Source organism: Salpingoeca rosetta (genome assembly GCF_000188695.1).
Source record: "Salpingoeca rosetta unplaced genomic scaffold supercont1.23, whole genome shotgun sequence".
Taxonomy (NCBI): Eukaryota; class Choanoflagellata; order Craspedida; family Salpingoecidae; genus Salpingoeca; species Salpingoeca rosetta.
The window spans coordinates 101,701-121,935 of record NW_004754911.1 but is presented as its reverse complement, the minus strand read 5'-3'; the positions used below and the strand labels follow the sequence as shown (position 1 = coordinate 121,935).

The 20,235-nt window shown below is 56.4% G+C and overlaps 7 protein-coding genes across 7 annotated transcripts in view; 4 read left to right on the top strand and 3 right to left on the bottom strand.

Moving 5' to 3' along the window:
• Positions 1 to 622, bottom strand: part of PTSG_08295 (uncharacterized protein) — a gene marked incomplete at its 3' end in the record, with an annotated part of 6,079 nt that extends 5,457 nt beyond the window's left edge. Inside the window, exons 1-2 of the mRNA XM_004990490.1 lie at positions 307 to 622; positions 126 to 169 (exon numbers count right to left, since the gene is read on the bottom strand). Of these exons, the coding sequence (XP_004990547.1) occupies positions 126 to 169; positions 307 to 567 (305 nt within the window). The 5' untranslated portion in view covers positions 568 to 622. The remainder of the gene's footprint in view (positions 1 to 125; positions 170 to 306) is intronic.
• Positions 623 to 833: 211 nt separating this feature from the next.
• Positions 834 to 4,954, top strand: PTSG_08294 (uncharacterized protein). Its single transcript, XM_004990489.1, has 6 exons — positions 834 to 863; positions 1,151 to 2,217; positions 2,529 to 3,400; positions 3,610 to 3,726; positions 3,947 to 4,057; positions 4,415 to 4,954. The coding sequence occupies exons 2-6, from the start codon at positions 1,170 to 1,172 to the stop codon at positions 4,766 to 4,768; spliced, it is 2,502 nt and encodes an 833-aa protein (XP_004990546.1). The 5' UTR covers positions 834 to 863; positions 1,151 to 1,169; the 3' UTR covers positions 4,769 to 4,954.
• A 162-nt stretch (positions 4,955 to 5,116) lies between these two features.
• Positions 5,117 to 8,513, top strand: PTSG_08293 (uncharacterized protein). The gene is made up of 9 exons (XM_004990488.1): positions 5,117 to 5,391; positions 5,739 to 5,902; positions 6,097 to 6,176; positions 6,356 to 6,447; positions 6,713 to 6,771; positions 6,866 to 6,963; positions 7,212 to 7,312; positions 7,534 to 8,058; positions 8,332 to 8,513. Exons 1-9 carry the CDS (start codon positions 5,254 to 5,256, stop codon positions 8,473 to 8,475), a joined length of 1,401 nt encoding a protein of 466 aa, XP_004990545.1. The 5' UTR covers positions 5,117 to 5,253; the 3' UTR covers positions 8,476 to 8,513.
• A 734-nt stretch (positions 8,514 to 9,247) lies between these two features.
• On the bottom strand, positions 9,248 to 11,200 carry PTSG_08292 (uncharacterized protein). Its single transcript, XM_004990487.1, has 6 exons — positions 11,033 to 11,200; positions 10,738 to 10,814; positions 10,233 to 10,609; positions 9,804 to 9,922; positions 9,446 to 9,493; positions 9,248 to 9,309 (listed from the first exon to the last, which is right to left on the bottom strand). The coding sequence occupies exons 1-6, from the start codon at positions 11,160 to 11,162 to the stop codon at positions 9,272 to 9,274; spliced, it is 789 nt and encodes a 262-aa protein (XP_004990544.1). The 5' UTR covers positions 11,163 to 11,200; the 3' UTR covers positions 9,248 to 9,271.
• A 173-nt stretch (positions 11,201 to 11,373) lies between these two features.
• Positions 11,374 to 15,475, top strand: PTSG_08291 (uncharacterized protein). Its single transcript, XM_004990486.1, has 8 exons — positions 11,374 to 12,889; positions 13,171 to 13,395; positions 13,641 to 13,777; positions 14,016 to 14,277; positions 14,467 to 14,604; positions 14,823 to 14,873; positions 15,068 to 15,142; positions 15,364 to 15,475. Exons 1-8 carry the CDS (start codon positions 11,414 to 11,416, stop codon positions 15,466 to 15,468), a joined length of 2,469 nt encoding a protein of 822 aa, XP_004990543.1. The 5' UTR covers positions 11,374 to 11,413; the 3' UTR covers positions 15,469 to 15,475.
• Positions 15,476 to 15,495: 20 nt separating this feature from the next.
• Positions 15,496 to 16,997, bottom strand: PTSG_08290 (uncharacterized protein). The gene is made up of 4 exons (XM_004990485.1): positions 16,967 to 16,997; positions 16,369 to 16,487; positions 16,068 to 16,145; positions 15,496 to 15,822 (listed from the first exon to the last, which is right to left on the bottom strand). The coding sequence occupies exons 2-4, from the start codon at positions 16,429 to 16,431 to the stop codon at positions 15,781 to 15,783; spliced, it is 183 nt and encodes a 60-aa protein (XP_004990542.1). The 5' UTR covers positions 16,432 to 16,487; positions 16,967 to 16,997; the 3' UTR covers positions 15,496 to 15,780.
• A 28-nt stretch (positions 16,998 to 17,025) lies between these two features.
• PTSG_08289 (ATP-dependent Zn protease) overlaps positions 17,026 to 20,235 on the top strand; it is a 6,091-nt gene continuing 2,881 nt past the window's right edge. The window contains exons 1-9 of the mRNA XM_004990484.1: positions 17,026 to 17,439; positions 17,558 to 17,632; positions 17,865 to 17,955; positions 18,086 to 18,237; positions 18,532 to 18,873; positions 19,069 to 19,174; positions 19,364 to 19,434; positions 19,811 to 19,900; positions 20,133 to 20,226. Of these exons, the coding sequence (XP_004990541.1) occupies positions 17,380 to 17,439; positions 17,558 to 17,632; positions 17,865 to 17,955; positions 18,086 to 18,237; positions 18,532 to 18,873; positions 19,069 to 19,174; positions 19,364 to 19,434; positions 19,811 to 19,900; positions 20,133 to 20,226 (1,081 nt within the window). The 5' untranslated portion in view covers positions 17,026 to 17,379. The remainder of the gene's footprint in view (positions 17,440 to 17,557; positions 17,633 to 17,864; positions 17,956 to 18,085; positions 18,238 to 18,531; positions 18,874 to 19,068; positions 19,175 to 19,363; positions 19,435 to 19,810; positions 19,901 to 20,132; positions 20,227 to 20,235) is intronic.

Genomic DNA, 20,235 nt, shown 5'->3' with positions numbered 1-20,235 from the left:
ACACACACCACACACACACACACACACACACACACACACACACACACACACACACACACACACACACACACACACACACACCACACCACACCACACACACACACAGAGCACACATTTGCACGCACGTCTTTGGCGCAGTCTCGCTGGACGAAGATGGTGCCTCATGTGCCTACAAGACAGAGGATAGGAGCCACACGGCACCGAGCGGTCGAGTGAGAATGAGCAAACAAACACCAGCCACGACCACCCACAGTGTCTAGCGTGAAAGAGGAGTCAGCAACGACAACCGGCCATGTGGTAATGCACCTTTCGTTTGCCAGATGACGCGGGCGAGAACACCCGGTCCATGAAGGAGCGCAACAGGCCGCTTCGCTGAGCCTGTTCCAAGCATAGGCACAACCACACAAGCAAGACCAGCACATACGCCGTACATATACGCATGTGGTGGTGAGACAAAGTTGATCGAGAAACAGCCACGTTCACCGTTAAAACAGCACTTGAATGCTGTGTCGACACACAGAGTGCATGAGGCAACCGCCCTTTTGCTTGAGAGCAAGACACGCCCATGCTACGACGGCACCGTAGTACGACCTGCCCGCCTTGCTTTGCAGCTCCCTTGCAGATACCACACACACACACACACACACACACACACACACACACACACACACACACACACACACACATGTTCACCAACACACACACACACACACTCACACACCCACGCCACCAACCACGTCCACCAGCAGAGAGAGCAAACACGCGCCACCAAACCGCCCCACTCACCATGATTCGGCATAGAAAGAGGCCGGCCTACATAAATGCCGGATACATTTGGCTGTTGGCAACAGCGACAACAAGAGGTGTGTGTGTGTGTGTGTGTGTGTGTGTGTGTGTGTGTGTGTGTGTGTGTGTGTGTGTGTGTGTGTGTGTGTGTGTGTATGTGTGTGTGTCATGCTTACCTTTGCTTGCTTACCTTTGCTTGCTTACCTTTGCTTGCTTGACCTTGCTTGCTTACCTTTGCTTGCTTGACCTTGCTTGCTTACCTTTGCTTCCTTTGCCTTTTGCTTTCTCGATCGCCTGCGTGTCTCACTCTCAAATCTCCTCGCCCCTCCCCCCCCAAACACACACGAATCACCCGCGTGGATAGACAACCTCCTCCTTGTGCAATGTCCTTGCGTCGGCGGCCACAGGGTCGTGATTCTGCCAGCAGTGGGGCGACGTTCAGCAGCGCCATCTCGCATGAAACACACGCCACCGCATCAACCGCGTCGCCATACGCAACAACATCTCTGAGCCATGGGCTCGGGCCGGTGATGCCTGCGGGCCCCTTCAGCATGAAGATCGAGGACGAATCCGACGCCCGCCCGGCCCGGACACGGAGTGGCGGGCGCCGACGGCACAGGCGACCATCGTCTGGGGAGAAGGAAAAGCAAGGCGGGCGCAGCTCCGTGGACACGGCAGCCTCCACACTGCGCAGCACTGGCGGCGGTCCAAAGCATCACCTGAGCCCCTGGGATGCCATCGGCGGTGGGAAAGGCCACGGCAGGCGCGGCCGCGGGTCCTCCATGCACCACTCGCATCACCACTCACACAAGGCGCCACTGCATCACCACCCGCCAACCGCAAACAGCAGCGCGCAGAGCGGCATGATGAGTCTGACGGCGAGGCTGCGGGCGCGAGAGCAGCAGCGGCAGCAAGCGGACGACGAGGAGGAGGAAGAGGCGTTCCACGCCGTGCAGGACGACATGCAGCACCTGTACACGTTTGACGAGCGCGGTAGCATGGACCTTGGCTCGCCGCCAAGCCGCCCAGACACGGCGCGGGACACCCGGGATCTGCAGCAGTCCAAGGCCAAGCAGCAGGCCCGCGAATTCATCGCCAAGACGGCGGCAATTCGCGCAGTGAATGTGCAGCGCATCAACCGGCAGGTGGCGAAGCAACAGCCCCCGCCGGACGACGAGCTGGAGGCCATATTGGAGCGCACCAGCACCTCCATCAGGGCGCAGCGGAGCAGGGCCCGGTTACGCTGCCATGCTGGCGATGATGCTGATGCTGTTGATGCGGGCTGTGGCGGTGACAGTGCTGGCGGGGATGGTGACGCGAACGCACCAGGCAATGCCCGTGACAGTGATGTTGGTGCCAATGGAAAGGCAAACGACGCTGCTGTTCGCTCGTGGATTGAGGAGCGGATGGGCGTGCGGTCCAACATGGCCGGTACGACGGACACACGTGTTGTGTGCGCGTGTGTGTTTGGGAGGGGGGTACTGTGCGTGTGTGTGTGTGTTGTGTGTACTGTGTGCGTGTATACTGTGTGTGCGAGTGTACGCGCGTGCGTGCAGCTGTGTACGAGTCTGTAGTATGTGTGTGTGTGTGTGTTCCAACCTGCGCCACTGACTGACTGCCTGCCCACCTGTTTGTTTTAATCAATGTACGTACTTACTGACTGACTGCCTGGCTGCCGCCATAACACCCCCATCCAACACGTCTCCTCGATGCCATCTCCCCCTGCCCCGTCCCATCTCAAGGCATGGCGCTGGACCAGGAGTTCCTGCTGTCGAAGCAGCGCTGCCCCGCAGAGGACCGCGTGCTGTTTCAACTCATGATGCAGCAACAGCAGCAGCAACAGCAGCAGCAACAGCAAGAACAGCAACAGCAGCAGCAGCAGCAACAGCGGCGGCGGCGACGGAGTGCGGTGGGCGGTGGCACCAAGCGGGCGAGTGGTGGCGGTCTTGGCGATAGCATCGGGCGTGGGGGTGTGAGCACCAGCAGTCTGCAGTCACGAAGCAGCATGAGTCTTCGCGATGGCAGCCGTCGCCCGAGAAGCCACAGCAACAACGCTGTTGGCAGGGCAGCGGCAGCGACAGCAGCGGTGACAGCAGCGAGGGGCGGGGCACGGCGGGTGTCTGTAAGTCCACAGCGCAAAGCGAGCACGATGCCGCCGCTGGGGCGATCGCCTGAACCGCAACCAGAGAGGCAGCGGTTTGGGAGCCACCTCAGCCCACACAGGATGTCCATGCACGACGTTGCGCTGCCCATGAGCGCCCGCAGGCACGTGTCCTTCTCGGGTGTCGGGCAGACGTTCCAGGAGGCGTCGACCGCGATTGAGGCGTTTGTGGCGAAAAATAGGTGGCGGTTGCACGATTTGTTCTCCCGGCTGAAGGAGGACACGGAGGACTACCGTCTCCCCGTGGAGATGATCTGCAGCTACTTGGAGCTGGCAGGCAGCCTGCGCACCGCCGACAGGCACGAGCGCGTGTTTCTGGTGATGCTGCAGTGCAACAAGTTTGAGGGCACGCTGCAGGGGCTCAACCCGGCGCACGTGAAGCGGTTTGTGTGTCAGTGCGGGATGGATGCAGAGGGCAGGGTGGACTACCGCGTCATTGTCGACAACCACAGGGTGTGTATGAAGGGGGGGGGCTTAGAGAGACAGAGGGAGAGAAGGGGGGGGTATATGGAGGCAACGGAGGGAGGGAGGTTTGGGGGAGGGGCAAAGGGAGTTGTCGAGGGCTGTTGTTTTGACCTGCGTCGAGGCCAAACTAACACACGCACACATTCATACACATACATTTACACACATACATACACACGCATGCACATCATCGATAGCGGCTGCTTGAGATGGAGCACCGTTTGCGACAGGACAAGATCCGGCGGAAGCGGAATGGGCTTCCACCTCGCACTTCGCACGAACTGCACGCTCTCATTGCACAGAGCGTGGAGCAGGTGAGGCATTGTGGGCAACAGCACGTGGTGGTGGCGATGACGACAAAGGGCAGTGCTGCATGTGTAGTTTGTGTGTATGGTGGGAAATGAGCTGTCTCCTCGTTGTTGCCGCTGAACATCTACACATACACGCAACCGCACTCATTACCCTGCCACAAACAAACACCCCACATACACTCACGCACGCGCACCTGTGCTAAAATTGCGTGTGCTTGTGCAGGGTGACCCACTCAAGTGGCTGAGCGAGGAGGAGGAGAAAGAGGCGCGGGCACGGGCAGCGCTCATGCGCCGCGTTGCTGCTGACAACCTCGCAAGCACATTCCAGGACAAGGTGCGGTGGGCACTTGTGTATGTATGCGTGCGTGCGTGTGTGCGTGTGTGCTTGTGTGTTTGTGCGTGTGTTTGCGTGTGTGCGTGTGTGCGTGTATGCGTGTGTTTGCGTTTGGGTTTGCATGTGGATGCTCGTGTGCTTGTGTGATGATGATTCTCATCAATTCACCGTTCCAGCGTGCGCTGTGCGTTTTGATGTTTGCCTCACTTGCATCTCATTTCCATCCAATGCAACCATACACACACACACACACACACACACACACACACACACACACACGCACACACGCACGCACGCACGCGCACACACACACACACACAACCCCCAACCAACCAACGCAATCAATCAACACTGCAGCAACGGGAGATGGTGGTGCCTGAGCGGACGGTGGCCGTTGGCGACAGCAGCGATCGCCCGCTGCTTGCTGGGGAGATACCGCTACACCTGCAGTGGAACTGGCAGGGCACCCGCAGATGGAACGCCCTCAGCACCACCTTCGACACCTTCCACGAGCGCACATATCCACCTGGCGTGATGGCGGCGCGTGCATCGCACATGGGCGACGATGCTGGCGTGACTGGCGGTGGCGATGTTGTTGGTGGTGGTGTTGAAGGTGGTGATCATGGTGGTGGACCGGGTGTGCATACACGATGGCAAGCAGGCAACGTCACTGCGCCGTCTTACTTTCCTCTCCACCCGTCCTTCCAATGAGACACACAAGGGGGCGTGCGTGGACGTTGTCGAGTGGGCTTGGTGTTGTTGCGGGGATGCTGTTGTTGTCAGGTTGGCTGGCACATGTACAAACGGTGATGGCAATGATGGTGGTGGTAATGATGGTGGTGGTAATGAATGCTCAAAGTAAGCAGTTCCAAGTAAACAAGTAATGTAACCAAGCAACTGGGTTGTCACATCACGGCAACAGACACACCCTTGCTTGCGAAGTCGTGTGCACAGTCCATGATGTTGATGTCTTGTCAACCCAACACCTTGGTCATCCCTTCAATTGCAACTTCTTGCTGCGGTTTGTTTGTGTTTTTCTTCTTCTTCTTGCTCGCGTCATTTTGTTGTTCATTCCAGCTTGGTGTTTTTGTTCTTCCTCCCCTCTCCCACATACCCGTGTCTTCAACCCACCACATCCACCAAGACACACGGACACGCACGGACACGCACGGGCACACACGCACGCGTCTGCCGCCATGTCGGAGCACGAGGTACACAGCGGGTACCTGATCAAGTCCCCGCCGCTGAACACGCTGCTGGACGTCAGCTTCAAGCGCTGGAAGCGGCGAAAGTTCACCCTGACAGATCGCGCTTTCGCGTATGACACGGGCAAGGTGTGTGTGTGTGTGTGTGTGTCATTGTGTGTGTGTGTGTGTGTTTGAGTGAGTGTGTGTGTTTGAGTGTGAGTGTGGGTGAGAGAGAGTGTGGGTGTGTGAGTGAGTGTGTGAGGGTGGCTCTGTGAGAGAGAGATAGAGAGAGAGAGAGAGTGTGTGTGTGCGTTTGAGTGAGAGAGAGTGTGTGTGAGAGAGAGTGTGTGTGGGTGTGTGTGTCATGGTTTGGTACATCCATGTGTGCATGTCATGGTGTATGCTTGTGCACGGCCTTGCGCGAACATGCGCACGATGACCCCACTAACTGCCAAAGTTGCATGCTGTGTGTCTCATGCTTGCGTTGGGCGCAGGGCGTGAAGGAGATCCCGCTGTCGCATATGACGGCAATCAACCGGTGTAGTGGGGGCAAGTACGACTTCATGTTCAGCATCTCCACCACCCTGAAGAACAACCGTGTCTACTTCTTCTCTGCAGACTCTGCCCAATCCAGAGACTTGTGGATCAAGCACCTCACGTAGGCTGCTGTGTTCCTCGCGGTGCTCGCTTGTGTATGCGTTCTCTTGTGTGCAACGTGTGTGTATGTGTGTGTGTGTGTGTGTGTGTGTTCGCTCGCGTGTGTGTGGGCACGTGCTCATGTGTATGCATCCACGCGCACATCCATGACTCACACGTTCCCATACATTCCTCCCTCCATACATCTCCCACCAGTGAGCAAACCGGGTTGAAGTGCGGCTCCACATCTGACCCTTCAGTGGACCAGCCCGCAACGTCCTCCTCCACAGACTACTGTAAGCCCTTCACGGACAGCACCTGGCCACATGCTCGCGTGCGCGCATGGTAGCTGCAGCACATGTCGCACTGCGTACAATAACACCCATTCACACATGATGTGATGTGACTGTATCATATCGTCCATGTCTGCTCACACACATATGTGTGTGTGAATGTGTGCGTGTGTATGTTGCAGTCAAGAAGCGCATCTCTGTCACGTATGGAGAAGCTCCGTTTGAGTTGGAGGTGCAGCAGTATGCCATCATGCTCTTTCCAAAGGGCTCAAAGGTGTGCGCGCGTGTGTGCACGTGTGTGCGTGTGCATGTGTTTCGTGTTGGGTGTGCGTGTATTTGGTGCTGGTTTGCATGCGTGAATGCGCTTGCTTGTGTGTGCATGTGTTTGGTGTTGGTGTGTGCATGCGTGAATGAGCTTGCTTCCGTGTGTATGTGTGTATGTGTGTATGTGTGTGTGTGCGTGTGCGTGTACGTGTGCGTGTGCGTTTGCGTGTACATGTTGCGGATGCGTCTTAACAACGCATCCATGGCATCTGCAGGAGGTGTACAAGAGCTTCCAGCTGAAGCACCTGCGTCAATACGCCCAGCAGGACAGAATGTAAGCAGCCTGCAACGGCACGCTGCCCCCAACACACACACACACATACACACAAGGCATAACCTTATGTCATTGTTGCTGCCGTGGTTTGCAGATTCAAGCTTGAGGCTGGGAGCCAGTGCCCCTATGGCGCTGGCTGGACCTCCGTGACCCTTCCGCCGGGCGTATGCATCGTCCCAGCCGTGAACCATGGTACCTCCACACACACACACACCCACACCCACCCACCCACACACACACACACACACACACACACACACACACACACACACACACACACGCGCGCGCGCGCATGCGCACAATTTGCTCGCATGCTTTCTGGTCACTGCTCCCTCGCTCGGCCACGTCATGCTGCCATTGCCGCTCATCCATGCACGCTCGCTTCCCCCCTTCTGCAACCACCGCGACCGTCGCTGCGACCGTCATCATCACGGCTGCAGCATCGCAGCTGACGCGGGAGTCCATGCGAACACAGAGTGCATCGTCCATCAGCACAACCACCAGCTCCTCCTCATCCATCACCGTCCCGCCACCTCGCAAGGTGGGGACAGTCGCCTGGCGCGCATGTGTGTGTGTGTGTGTGCATGTGTATGTGTGTGTACATGTGTGTGTATGTGGGAGGGGATTGGTTTTGCTTTTGCACAATCGCTTCCTTGCCTTCTCTACCCTTTTTCACACCCACTTACTCACACAACACACACACACACACACAACACACACACACACAACACACACACACACAACACACACCTATACACATAGTTTGTGGTGCATGAAGAGGAGAGCGATGGGATCGAGCGTGGGGTGGACGGCCGCCCCAAGATGAACTACGTTGACCTCGACCTGGTCGGCTCAGCAACAACAAGAAAAACAGCAACAGCAACAGCAGCAACGACAGAGCACAGGCACGACAGCAGTGCAAGTGACAGCAGCAGCGTCGCAAGCACGCATGACGATTACAACAAACACGACAGCGCATCTCCAACTCCGGCCACCGCCACCACGAGCGAAGGCGACACGCGGCCACCATCCATGCCGGTGGCGAATGCAGACAATAACACAACCGAGGAAACATCCACATCACCACAGCCGCCAGCATCGTCATCACCGTCGCCGCCAACGACCACAGCAGCGGGTGATGGCAACAACACGACAGCCACGACGATGGTGAATGAAGCATATGTGTCGAGCGATGTGTTGGATGGTGCGGTTGGCGTCAGCGCGTATTCAACGCTGGACTGGGACAAGATGGAGGCCCTCAGAATCGCAACAGAGATGCACTCTCCTGTACGTTTATGTCTGTGTGTGTATGTGTGTGTATGTATGTGTGTGTGTGTGTGTGTGATTGTGTGTGTGTGTGTGATTGTGTGTGTGTGTGTGTGTGTGTGTGTGTGTGTGTGTGTGTGTGTGTGTGTGTGTGTGTGTGTGTGTGTGTGTGTGTGTGTGTGTGTGTGTGTGTGGCGCGATAATCCGCCACCTCAATCACCCGCGTCTGCTGACGTGCCCTCCATCGTGCATGCACCACAATCACCACCACCGCCACCGTTGCTGTCGAATCAGGTGAAGCGGAGCACAGCACCACCGCCCACGCCGGCAGCAACGAAAGAGCGGGCGGCGATGGCGGTGCCGGAGGAGACGAAGAACAGCAGCAGCGACAAGCTCTTGCAAGACATCGACTCACTCCTGGACGGGCTCGACGAATGATGATGGTGATGATGATGATGATGATGATGATGATGATGATGATGATGATGATGATGATGATGATGATGATGATGATGATGATGGTGAAGATGGTATTAGTGCTGGTTATGGTCTGGCGATGACAATGGCATCTGGTGTTTTGTTGTTTGTGTGATAGTGGTGGTGCAATTGCTGCTTTCAGTTTGGGTGTGGATTGCTTCTTCTTTCATTCTTTGTGTTATTTGAACGGCTGGACAGGCCAACCCCACTCCCCTCGCCCCTGAAACACCTGCATGCAAAACGCATTCTGTGGCCGTGTTGAAGATTCCTCCTCCATTTTTGACCAAAAGCACGTGTTGCCCTTCTCCTCCATGCTCTCAACACCCACATTTCCCGGTCTTGGTTTTTGCTCTGGTCGCTGTTGTGCGGTCTTGTGCTGATATACGTGCCCATAACCGCATGCATCGGGCAGGGGAGGAGGAGGAAGAAGCAGAAGAAGAAAAAAAGGGGCAGGACGAGCGGGGAAAGAAAAGGAGGAGGAGGAGGAGGAGGGGGGGGGGGAGGAGGAGGAGGAGGAGGAGGAGGAGGAGGAGGAGGAGGAGGAGGAGGAGGAGGGAAGGAGAGACAGACAGGCACACACATAGACACACACGCACACACACACGCACAGACACAGACACAGACACACACACACACACACACACAGACATAGACACACACACACACACACACACACACACACACACACACACACACACACACACACACACACACACACACACACACACACACACACACACACACACACACACACGGACTAATGTGCGAATGAAGGCCGATCTGGCGGTGGCGATTCTGGGGTTGCGGCAGTGGTGGGGAGGACGAAAGATGAGGGGGTTGTGAACACACACGTGTTGGTAACGGGTAAAACAGATGGACGAGCAGACAGACAGACACACACACACACACACAGACAGACACATAGGCTCACCACCGGAGAGGAAAGATGGCGGTGCAATTGCGGCTTTGGGGCGTTGGCCTGAGTTGCATCGAAACGAACAGAAGCGGGCGCATGTGTCAGCAGGCAGTGAAGCCACAGCTTCAAAGGAGAAGTGAAGGTGACGCTTACACAGATGGTCGCATGGAAGAATGGGTCGGCACCTTGAGCGCAAATCGAGCGACTCATGCGAACACACAGACACACACACACACACAGACGCACAGACACACAGACACACACACACACACACAGACACACAGACACACAGACACACGCACGCACACACACACACACACACACACACACACACACACACACACACACAGAGAGAGAGACGACCACGACTCACTCATTGGCCCTGGATATGAAGGTGGGGGTGCCCTTCTCCTCCTGCTCTGTCGCCGCCTCTCGTCTTCGCCGCCCTGGCGCTCCTTCTTCTTCATGCGGATCAGCTCAAAGTCGTTTGGCCTTACAAGGCAGTGGGCAGCGCAGCGGTGGTGGACATGTATGTGAGTTGAGTGCACGGCGTTCGCAGCGCACGAAGATTGCCGGAGCATTCAAATATGAAGGAATGCGCACACGTACACATGCACCCAAACAAACAGGCAGGCAGACGAGTAAGCGAACAAGCAAGCAAGCAAGCGAGCAAGCAAGCAGGCAGACACACACACACTTGCAAAACACACACACACACTTGCAGAACACACACACACACACTTGCAGAACACACACACACACACTTACAGACACACCCACACGAACACACACACACACACACCTCCAGGGCGAGTATGGGTGTCTGATTTCTCTGCGGGCTGCAGGGTCTTCTCTGAAAGGCTCTGCGTCGTGTGTGTCCGCTGATGCCCCATTTCTTCCATGCTCACTTCTCGAGCCACCACTGGTGTTGTTGCTGGTGCGGCTGTGTCGACCGTTGCCGCTGTCACCAAGACCATGACCGCTCCCCGTGGACCCTCTGGTGCTGCTGCCGCCGTGTGGGTCGTGTGAGGAACCCGCGTTGTCGCCGGTGTTGTCGTTTGCGTCGTCACCTCCAGCTTTCCTCTTGATGATCGTCACCGTCTCCAAACCATGGCCAAGTGGCTTCATCAAGCTTGGAGCGCCAGGCCCCGAGTTTTTCTTCTTCGTGGATCCCGCGGTCTACGAAGACGTTCATCAGCAATGGTTGAGTGAGTGGTTGGGCTTTGGCAGCTACGCAGACACCAGCTTCGGCACATAAACACACACACACACACACACACACACACACACACACACACAAGGTGTACCTTGCCGCGAGCCTTTTCAGCTTGTTTTCTTCGCATTTGAGCGGCAAACATGGACTGGCTGACGCTCCATCCTCCACCTGTACATGCCACAAGGAAATGCAGAAGAATGAGACACACAGCAACAACAGACGGAGTTGGGCACACATGACACTGTACATGTGACGCACACACCCATACATACACACAAACACGCGCGCGCGCACACACACACACACACACACACGCACGCACACACATACACACACACACACACCCATACATACACACACACGCACACACGCACACACGAGGTTACCTTCTGCAACCTTCTTCTTCTTTTGTTCTGGATCACCAGAGCTTGTGCCTGATTCTGCTGTGGACGTCGTTGCGCGCGCATCAGGCGCAATCTCGTCCGCGTCCAGCCCAAGCCCGTCGTACAGAGACATGTTGGCGGTGTGTGGTGTGTGTTGTGGCGCTGTTTGTGCCAATGCAGGTTGGGAACATTTGCTGTATTTTCCGTAACTTTTCACCAACCACGGACGTCGCTGACAACGCGTTTGAGTGGCAACAAACACAGACACAGACACACAGACACACACACACACAGATACACAAACACACAGACACACGCACGCACCACACACACACACACACACAGACACAGACACACAGACACACACAGACACACAGACACATCATGGGTGATGATAACAACGCACCGCCAGCCGACTTGGAGGAGTTCTTGGGCCGCGTGAATGAGGTGCACAATGTTGTGCTCGGCATGAAGGAAGGGGACACAACGGCATATGACCGCGCCGGTCAACTCATCAATAAGTTGTCCCAGGACAGCGATGGCGCGGATGGTGTGCGCGTGCGTGCTGACCGCACATGTATCAACAGCACCACCAACGACAACAGCAGCAGCGGCAGCACACCCACCACGACTGCAGGCGACAGCGCCGTGGGTGGCGTGAACGCTGGACCGGCCATGTCACAGAACGCGTTCATGCAGCAGATGGCGCAGGACGCGGAGGAGCGGGCCAAGCGGCGACGCCACAACCGCGAGGCATCGGAGGAGCACCGCCTCAAGGGCAACGAGCACTTCAAGCGGGGCGAACACGACAGTGCCGTGGATGCATACACGACGGCCCTGCGCCTGTACCCAGACAGCCTTGTGCTGTACACAAACCGCGCACAGGCCCACCTGAAGCTGCAGCAGTACTCGGAGGCACTGGACGACTGCGAATGGGCGCTGCGGCTGCACGACCGGCACCCAAAGGCGCTGCTGCGCAAAGGATTGGCACTGCGCGGCCTGCTGCGCTTTGAGGACGCCCTGGCGTCGCTCACGGCAGCGATGAAGGCGCTCACGGGCAGCAAGCGCCAGGCCGTGGCCAAGTACGTGCAGGAGACAGAGGAGATGAAGGAACAGCACGAGCGGGAGGCGCAGGCGTGTCGCGGGTTGCCGGCAAACCTGAAGAAGGAGCACCCGACGGTGTATGACGCATGCCAGCGCCTCGTTAACGCGCTAGCAGATGTGGACAAGGGGAAGGCGGAAGAGCGTGCAGGTGGGAGTTCCGCTGGTGGTGCAGGAGAGGACAAGACAGCGGGTGCGGAAGCCACGTCGCAAGCTCTGCCGCCAGTGACGCCGACAACGATATCGTCTGTGTTGCACGAGTGTACGGAGGACGAGGCGTTGGCGGCGCTGCCGACAACCACCGTACAACAGCTGCAGCATGAGGCAGAGCGCGCTGCAAAGTGCTTGCAGGCACTGGCAGCAGCGGCAGCACGTGTTGTGGACGACTGTCATCGCCACAATGTCGACATTACGAGCACGGCCGTCACCGACATTGTGCGGCTGCAGGGTGGTGCCGGTGTGCTCGAGCGCAGCAGCTGCGTTGATTTGCTTGCACGCATTTCACGCATGGCCGCAGCAGAGAAGGCGCACATGTGCATGACGCACATGGCGCTGGTGGAATCGCTGGTGGGCGCCGCCGCCGCTGCCCTTCACTTTCTCGCGACGATGTGCAGTGCCTGCAAGCATTTTGCGACCGCAGCTGGGGCGAGGGGCGATACCATGCGACGGGTGAAACTGCTGGCTGAGCTCATGCTGCCCGCACTCCAACTCGACGCGCTCGCTCTTCTCAAGACAATTGCATCCAACGCCGCAAAGCCGGTGCGTGCGTTTCGGGGTTTGTTTTTGTACGTGTTGGTTTCTTGTGTGTGTGTGTGTGTGTGTGTGTGTGTGTGTGTGTGTGTGTGTGTGTGTGTGTGTGTGTGTGCGTGTGTGTGTGTGTGTGTGTGTGTGTGCGTGCTGCATTGTTTTGGTTTCGTTGTGTTGTGTGTTGTTTTGTTTGTTTGGTTTGCTTGTGTGAGAGCACAGGAGAGCTTGATGCCAGTGGTGGTTACTCATGCTCTTGATACGCCATTACTCCACCTCCACCCCCATCCCCACAGGATCAGGTTGTTGGCCACAGCGTGGTGGCCTGCCTGTCCCATCTCATCACCAGCGGGCGCACGACCCAAGATGACACCGGATCACAAAGCACTGCGCCTGAAGTGGCGGTGGCGGCGGCTGAGGCGTTGGCTGCGGTCATGCGCGTGGACATATGTCGACAGGAACTGATGCGTGGCGGTGCAGCGGTCATCAGTCACATCGTCACCTCCGTGCAGGCACAGCAGGTGTGTAATGGTGCGTGTGCGTGTGATGGTGTGTGTGTGATTGTGTGTGTATGTGTGATTGTGTGTGATGGTGTGTGTGTGTGTGTGTGAGTGTGTGATGGCGTGTGGTGCGCGAGGTTCGTCTTTTGTGCATCTGAGCATGTGCTCGAATCAGTGCTGCCACCAAATTGTTTTCATCTCACCACCACCACCACCACCACCACCACCACTGCCACCACTGCCACCACCACCACTACCACCGCCAGTCATTATTGGCGCTGGCGAGGGCGTGTGCGCATGTGCTGTTGCAAGCGAGCTGCCACGCCCGCCTCCGTCCGCTCCTCTTCACACACATCCGCGCCATCACGGCAGCAGTGGCCACGCAGCAGCAGTGCAAACACACGTGCGTGCTCACATCCCGTGCTGTTGTGGATCTGATCAACTGCGTGCGCTTGTAGTTGAGCTGCGTTGTCATTCACGATGCATGCCATGCTCCTACCTCCCTCACACTACCCTTGTCCTCCCTTCTCACTCTCGCGTGCCTGGATGTGTCTGCATCTGTGTGATGCACTGGTGTTTCGCCCCCTCACATGTGCCCGTGCACTTCACGCGCCCCTGTGTATGTGCGCATATCCCACCAGGAGCGCGGTTGCGGGACTGCTGGCAACGCTGTCCAATATGGGGTTGGATGCGAGTGGATTTGAGCAGCTCACAGCCACCACGGACGTCGTGCTGTTGTGCGTCAAGTGCCTCGGCGACACAGATGTGCGCGCGCACACCACGACAACAGCCAATGCAGTGGCGTTGCTTGCACGCATGTGCTCGTCGTCGCAATTGGTCGCAGCCTTGGTGCGCAGCGGTGGCATCCAGACACTTGTAGACCTCTTGACAGCAGACGACGAGGTGCGTGTGTGTGCATGTGTGTGTGTCTGTGTCTGTGTGTCTGTGTGTGCGTGCATGTGTGTGTGTGTGTGTGTGTGCTTAGCTTGTCTGAGGGCTGATGAGTTGTGTACGCACACACCATGTGATGTTCATTCCACAACTCAAACTGCACACCACCACTACCACCCACCACCACCCACCACGTGTCAGGCCACGGTGGGCCATGCTGTGCGGTGTTTGGCGAAATCGCTGTCGACAGATGTGCGAGCGGATGTGGCGGCGGCGATGACAGACACACGCGCACTCGAAGAACAGATAATACCGCTCCTCTCGAGCAGCAGCGATGCTGTGAGTTTGTTGCCATGCGTTACCAACGCGTTACAGGTTGTGCGTGTGTGTGTATGTGTGTGTATGTGTGTATTAGAGAGAGAGAGAGAGAGAGAGACAGAGAGACAGAGAGAGAGAGACAGAGAGAGAGTGTGTGTGTGTGTGTGTGCGTGTTGTTGCATCATCACGTCCACTCATCGCCATTCGTCATCACCTCCCCTCACCACCACCGTCTTCAGGTTGTTGGCAACGCCGCCCTGTGTCTCGCCGGGCTCTTTCTTGACGAGAAGGTGCCATTCACACACGTGCACACATATGTGCAGATTCATAAACTTGCTCGTTGTGTATCTTCGCAAGCGCCCCCCCCCCCCTCTCGCTTTTCAAACGCCAAACCCTCCTTCCAAAATAGCTTTCAACTCTCATTTGCTTCTTTGCTGCTCACACCGCTGTGGTGGTGGTGGTGGTGTTGTTGTTGTTGTTGCAGGTTGCTGCTGCCGCGCCTGTTGCGTGTGTGGACGCGCTCTTACACGTCGCCAAGAGGGAAAAGGGACCCATCCAGGTGTGCATGCTGCCCTGCACTGCTTGCATGCACGGCTGCCTGCAAGCTCTCTGCTGCTTGCATGCACGGCTGCACAGCTGCACGGCGTCACGAGTCTGCCTCCCAAATGTTCACACACACACACACACACACACACACACACACACACACACACACACACACCATCACCACCACCTCGACTGCCATCACTACCTTCATCACACCATCACCACCATCTGCAGCAAAACGGGGCGATGGCGCTTGCACGGGCGTGTAAGGATGAGGCCAAGCTGCTGCGGCTGCGGCAACTCAACGGGTTTGAGGTGCTCTTTGCCCGCGCAAAGTGACCACCGCTTCACGCGCGCACATGTTGCTGTGGTGCTATTTCCAGTTTAATTGGAACAAAGACAGAGAATACAGACAGCCACTGGACCAAGCGTGAGGTGCGTGGAGACCATCCATCACACGCACACACACGCAAACACAACAATGAGTACACGGGACCACCATGAACGACACACGGTTGGGGTGACGAGGATTAGACGGAGGGAGGGGAGGCAAGAGTGTGCACAACACAAGGCACACGTGGCGACACAAAGAGCCAACAAAAGCAGATCAAGTAAACCACACAACAGCGCGGCAAGGCGTGCAATCACCAGTTACTGCTTCTGCTGCTCCTGGAACTTGATGGTGTTGTCAACCTGTGTGAGTGGGGGGGGGGAGACAGCAAGGAAGCAATGAGTGAGGGCGTGAAAGATGATAGTTGTGTGCGCGTGCATTTGTGCGTGGTTGTGCGTACGTAGTTGTCTGTCGCTGTATAAATGCAGATGACAACACCAACAACAACAACAACAACAACAACAACAACAACAACAACAACAACAACAACAACAACAACAACAAGTGCAACAGCAGCAGCAGCAGTAATAGTACGCGTGTCTCGTACCCTGAGGCGAGCCATGGACTCCTTCTCGAACGAGTAGACGTAGTTGTACCAGCCAAGGGCGCCAATGGTGGCGAGAACCTGTCATATGAAGCAAAGCGTGGGTGGGGGAGGGGAACACACACACACACACACACACACACACACACACACACACACACACACACACAAGGTGCGTGAGAAGTACAGTGGGTGTGTGGTCCTTCGTAGCAAAGTGTACACCGAGACACCGACACAGGCAGACAGATAGACAGACAGACACACACACACAGACAGACAGACACACACACATCATGACACTTACGCCGCCAACAGCGATGTCCTTGGTGAGCTTGGCAATGACGAAACCACGCATGACGGGAGCCATGATTGTTTGTTATCTGCGTTAACTTGCTTTGAAGATAGAACACGGGAGAGATGACACTAAACAACCCGTCAGTGTGGTGTTGCAAACGATGGGTGCACGGTAAGCAGAAGGAGTACGGCGCACAGACAGAGTGAGTGAGTGGGTGGGAGTAGAGTGAGCGTGATAGTGAGACAATAGCTTTGAGTGAGACAATAACTTTCATAAGAAGATCAAGCACACATGCACACACGCCAACCAACACAGCAAGGGAGCTGTGACACAAACAGCAGTCCCAACAGCAAGCAAGCCACCACACCACGATCGAACCACCACCATCAGCCACAAACAAAAAAGGAACGTGAAGTCCGTCCCACAAAAGACAAAAAAAGGACACAAAAGCACAAATAGGGAACCGCATCTACACACGTATAAACATGCCCCCCACACTGTCCTCCTTGTCTCCGGCTTTGTGTACCGTTTGCACCTCCATCAGCACCACCACAACCACTACAGCCACCACAACCACCACAGCAACACCCGTCTCCACTTTGCTCACCGCTCACGCTGCTGATGAAAGTTGAGGAAATGGAAAATTGACGGGCATCTTCCTCTAATGGTCGTTGCCACCAGAACAAGGAGAACGCAAAATCGACGCACACAGTCAGCAACACACCACCCATCCTTTCCAACCAACCAATCAACCAACCTCGTTTGCTCGCTCGCTCGCTTGTTTGGAAAGGCTGCCCACGGCAACGTCGGCCTTGGATTGTTGATAGTGGTGCCCGCTTTGCCACGGGGGTTGCTTTGCCCAGTGTCTCATTCGTTCCTCTTCTTGTACTGAACCCAGGTTCTTTTTGTTTTGTTTGGTTGGGTCGTCTCTCTTTCCCCGAATTGTTGCACGACATTGCGCGGCCCCTCGCTGCACACTGTTTACAAAAGCCAGTCGCGCAGCAAACGTCTCTTTGAGCGATGATGCTGGCCCTTGCGCGGCGGCTGCTGCCGCACACAACGCGTGCCCAGACCAGTGCGGTATGTCGCAAGAGCGCTGTCTGGTGCAGGCTCATGTGGTTGTGTTTTGTAATGTTGGATGCTCTGCATGGTGTGGTGATGCCCACTGACGCCAGAGGCCACGTGTTTGCGCTGACAGGTGGTAACGGCGACGACACGCCTCATCGCCAACACACCTAAACTGCTGGAGTCCAGATCACAAGCATCCCTGCAGGTCGGTGTGCGCGTGGCTTGTCTCTGCTGGTGATGTTGGTTGTGGTGGTGCTGGTGGTGGTGCTGGTGGTGGTGCTGGTGATGGCGTGCAACCCGTGGTGCACTCGTTACGGAGCAGTGTTGCTCTGGTATGCTCCCCGCGGACGTTGTACTCTGGCTTCCGCCGTACTCTCAACCTCACCATTAACCTCTCTAAACTGCTGCTGCTGCTGCTGCTGCTGCTGGTGACACAGGAGCTGCATCGGTGTTTGTGTTCACAACGCCGTGCCCTCAGTTCCACTCGCGCTGCGGCGCTACCTGCGCTCTCAGCCATCCGTGTGCCAGGTAACACATCCGCCTGTCACGATTACACATAAATGTACACAAGCCTTATTCTTGTGCACAAATAACACACACACACACTAACCTCACGCTCACCACACATACACTCATGCACATGCGCATGCGTATACAGGAGCACGTGCTGCGTCGACGCCGGTCTTGTCTGGTGTTGGACAGCAGCAGCAGCGGCGCGGGATGGCGTACACGATATCGGAGCTCGACCGGCTTTACGACGAGGCTGAGGCCGAGCCCCAGAACCCAGACAAGCAATCCACCTTCCTTGCGGTACGCATGCGTGGTGTGTGTGTGTGTGGTGTGTGTGTGGTGTGTGTGTGTGAGTGTTTGTGTGTGTGTGTGTGTGTGGTGTGTGTGTGTGTGTGTTTGTGTGTGTGTGTGTGTGTGTGTGTGTGTGTGTGAGTGTGTGTGTGCGTCTCCGTTGCTCTCTCTCTCTCTCTCTGTCTCTGTCGACGAGTGTGTCTCAAACTCATTGCAAACCACAGAACTCATGTTGCTCTTTGCTGATGCAACCTTGCGTTCTCGTCCCCTCCCTTGCCTCCTCGTCATCGTCGCTCCCTGCAGGCGCTTGTTGAGCACGAGCCCGAGGATGTGATTCAGCGGTTTGAATCCAATCTGTACAGCATGAACGAGGACTGCGTCAAGCACTACATATCTGCGCTTGTGCGCACGGGCCGACTGAAGAACAGAGACATCTCGACCCTCCTCTCTGACCTAGACTCGCTCGTGCCAGGCATCATGCGCAAAGGTCAGACGTTCACCATGATGGCACCCCCGCACTCCCGCCAATCCTCCGCCTCCTCCTCCTCGTCGTCGTCGTCGCGCGGCGGACGGGATGCGTTTACGGGCGGGCGCGGTGACTCAAACGCCGGCGACTACGACAACCCAATCCACGTCGTCATGTCGGTACGTCGGCAGATGTGCGCATGTGTGTGCGCATGTGACATGTGCATGTGTGTGTGTGTCTGTCTGTCTGTCCGTGTTCCTTCCCTCATGTGTGTGTGAATATATGTGTGCGTGTTCATGCGCGTGTGTGTCTCTCCCTCGCTCTCCCTCGCTCTCTTCTCTCCACGTGTCTGACCATTACTCGCACCACCGCAGGAGCCGAGCCTGATGTCGCAGCTGTGGAAGTTTGTGCGCACGGTGATTATCATCCTCCTCCTCCTCTCCGCCACATCCCAGATTCTCGAGGACAGAAACATGGGTGGTAAGCTTTTCCCACACCAGGCGCCCGTGCGCGCGCGCGTGCGTGCATGCTTCTGTTCCTTTCGCGTGTTTGTGTGCGTGTGTGTGTGTTTGTGTGGAGACGTGCGCTTGTCATTCTCGTTGTCTCTCACTGCAAGCGTATATCTGACGCCGCGATTCTGTAATTCGCTTGCATGATCATGTACATCAGGTGCATTCAACCAGCACGAAGTGAAGCCCGAGAAGCCAGCCACGCCCGTCAAGTTTGACGACGTCCAGGGGGTGAGGCCAACACCGCCGTCAACGCTGTCTTGCACATACACATGCACACGCGCACACGCACACTTGTGCAATCAACACACAGTCTGTCTGTCTGTCTCTCACACTCACTCACTCACACTCACTCACTCACACTCACTCACTCACTCACTCACTCACTCACTCACTCACTCACTCACTCACTCACTCACTCACTCACACACATACACACATTCTCACTCACTCACTCACTCACACACTCACACACACATACACACACACACACTCACTCACTCACTCACACACATACACACTCACTCACTCACTCACACACTCACACACACACACACACTCATACACACACTCATACACACACGTGTAACCCCGCCCTCCGTATTAGGCGGACGAGGCGAAGCAGGAGCTGATGAATGTTGTTGAGTTCCTGAAAAATCCAACCAAGTTCACCCGACTGGGCGGCAGACTGCCAAAGGTCAGTAGCAACTACAGCGTTGAGTGGTGTATGAAACGCATCAACAGCTGTATGCGACGTCTGAGTCTCTCCCCGACACCACGACATGTCACAACTACAACAACAACAACAACAACAACAACAACAACAACAACAACAACGTCAACACGCCTTGCCCCACCACACATCCTTTCCACACTTCTGACATGTGTACACCTCCCCCCCCCCCAATGCCGCGTGTGGCTGCCATTAGGGTGTGCTGCTCATGGGGCCGCCGGGAACAGGGAAAACGCTGCTTGCACGCGCTGTTGCTGGCGAGGCAGGCGTTCCTTTCTTCTACAGCTCAGGTTGGATTG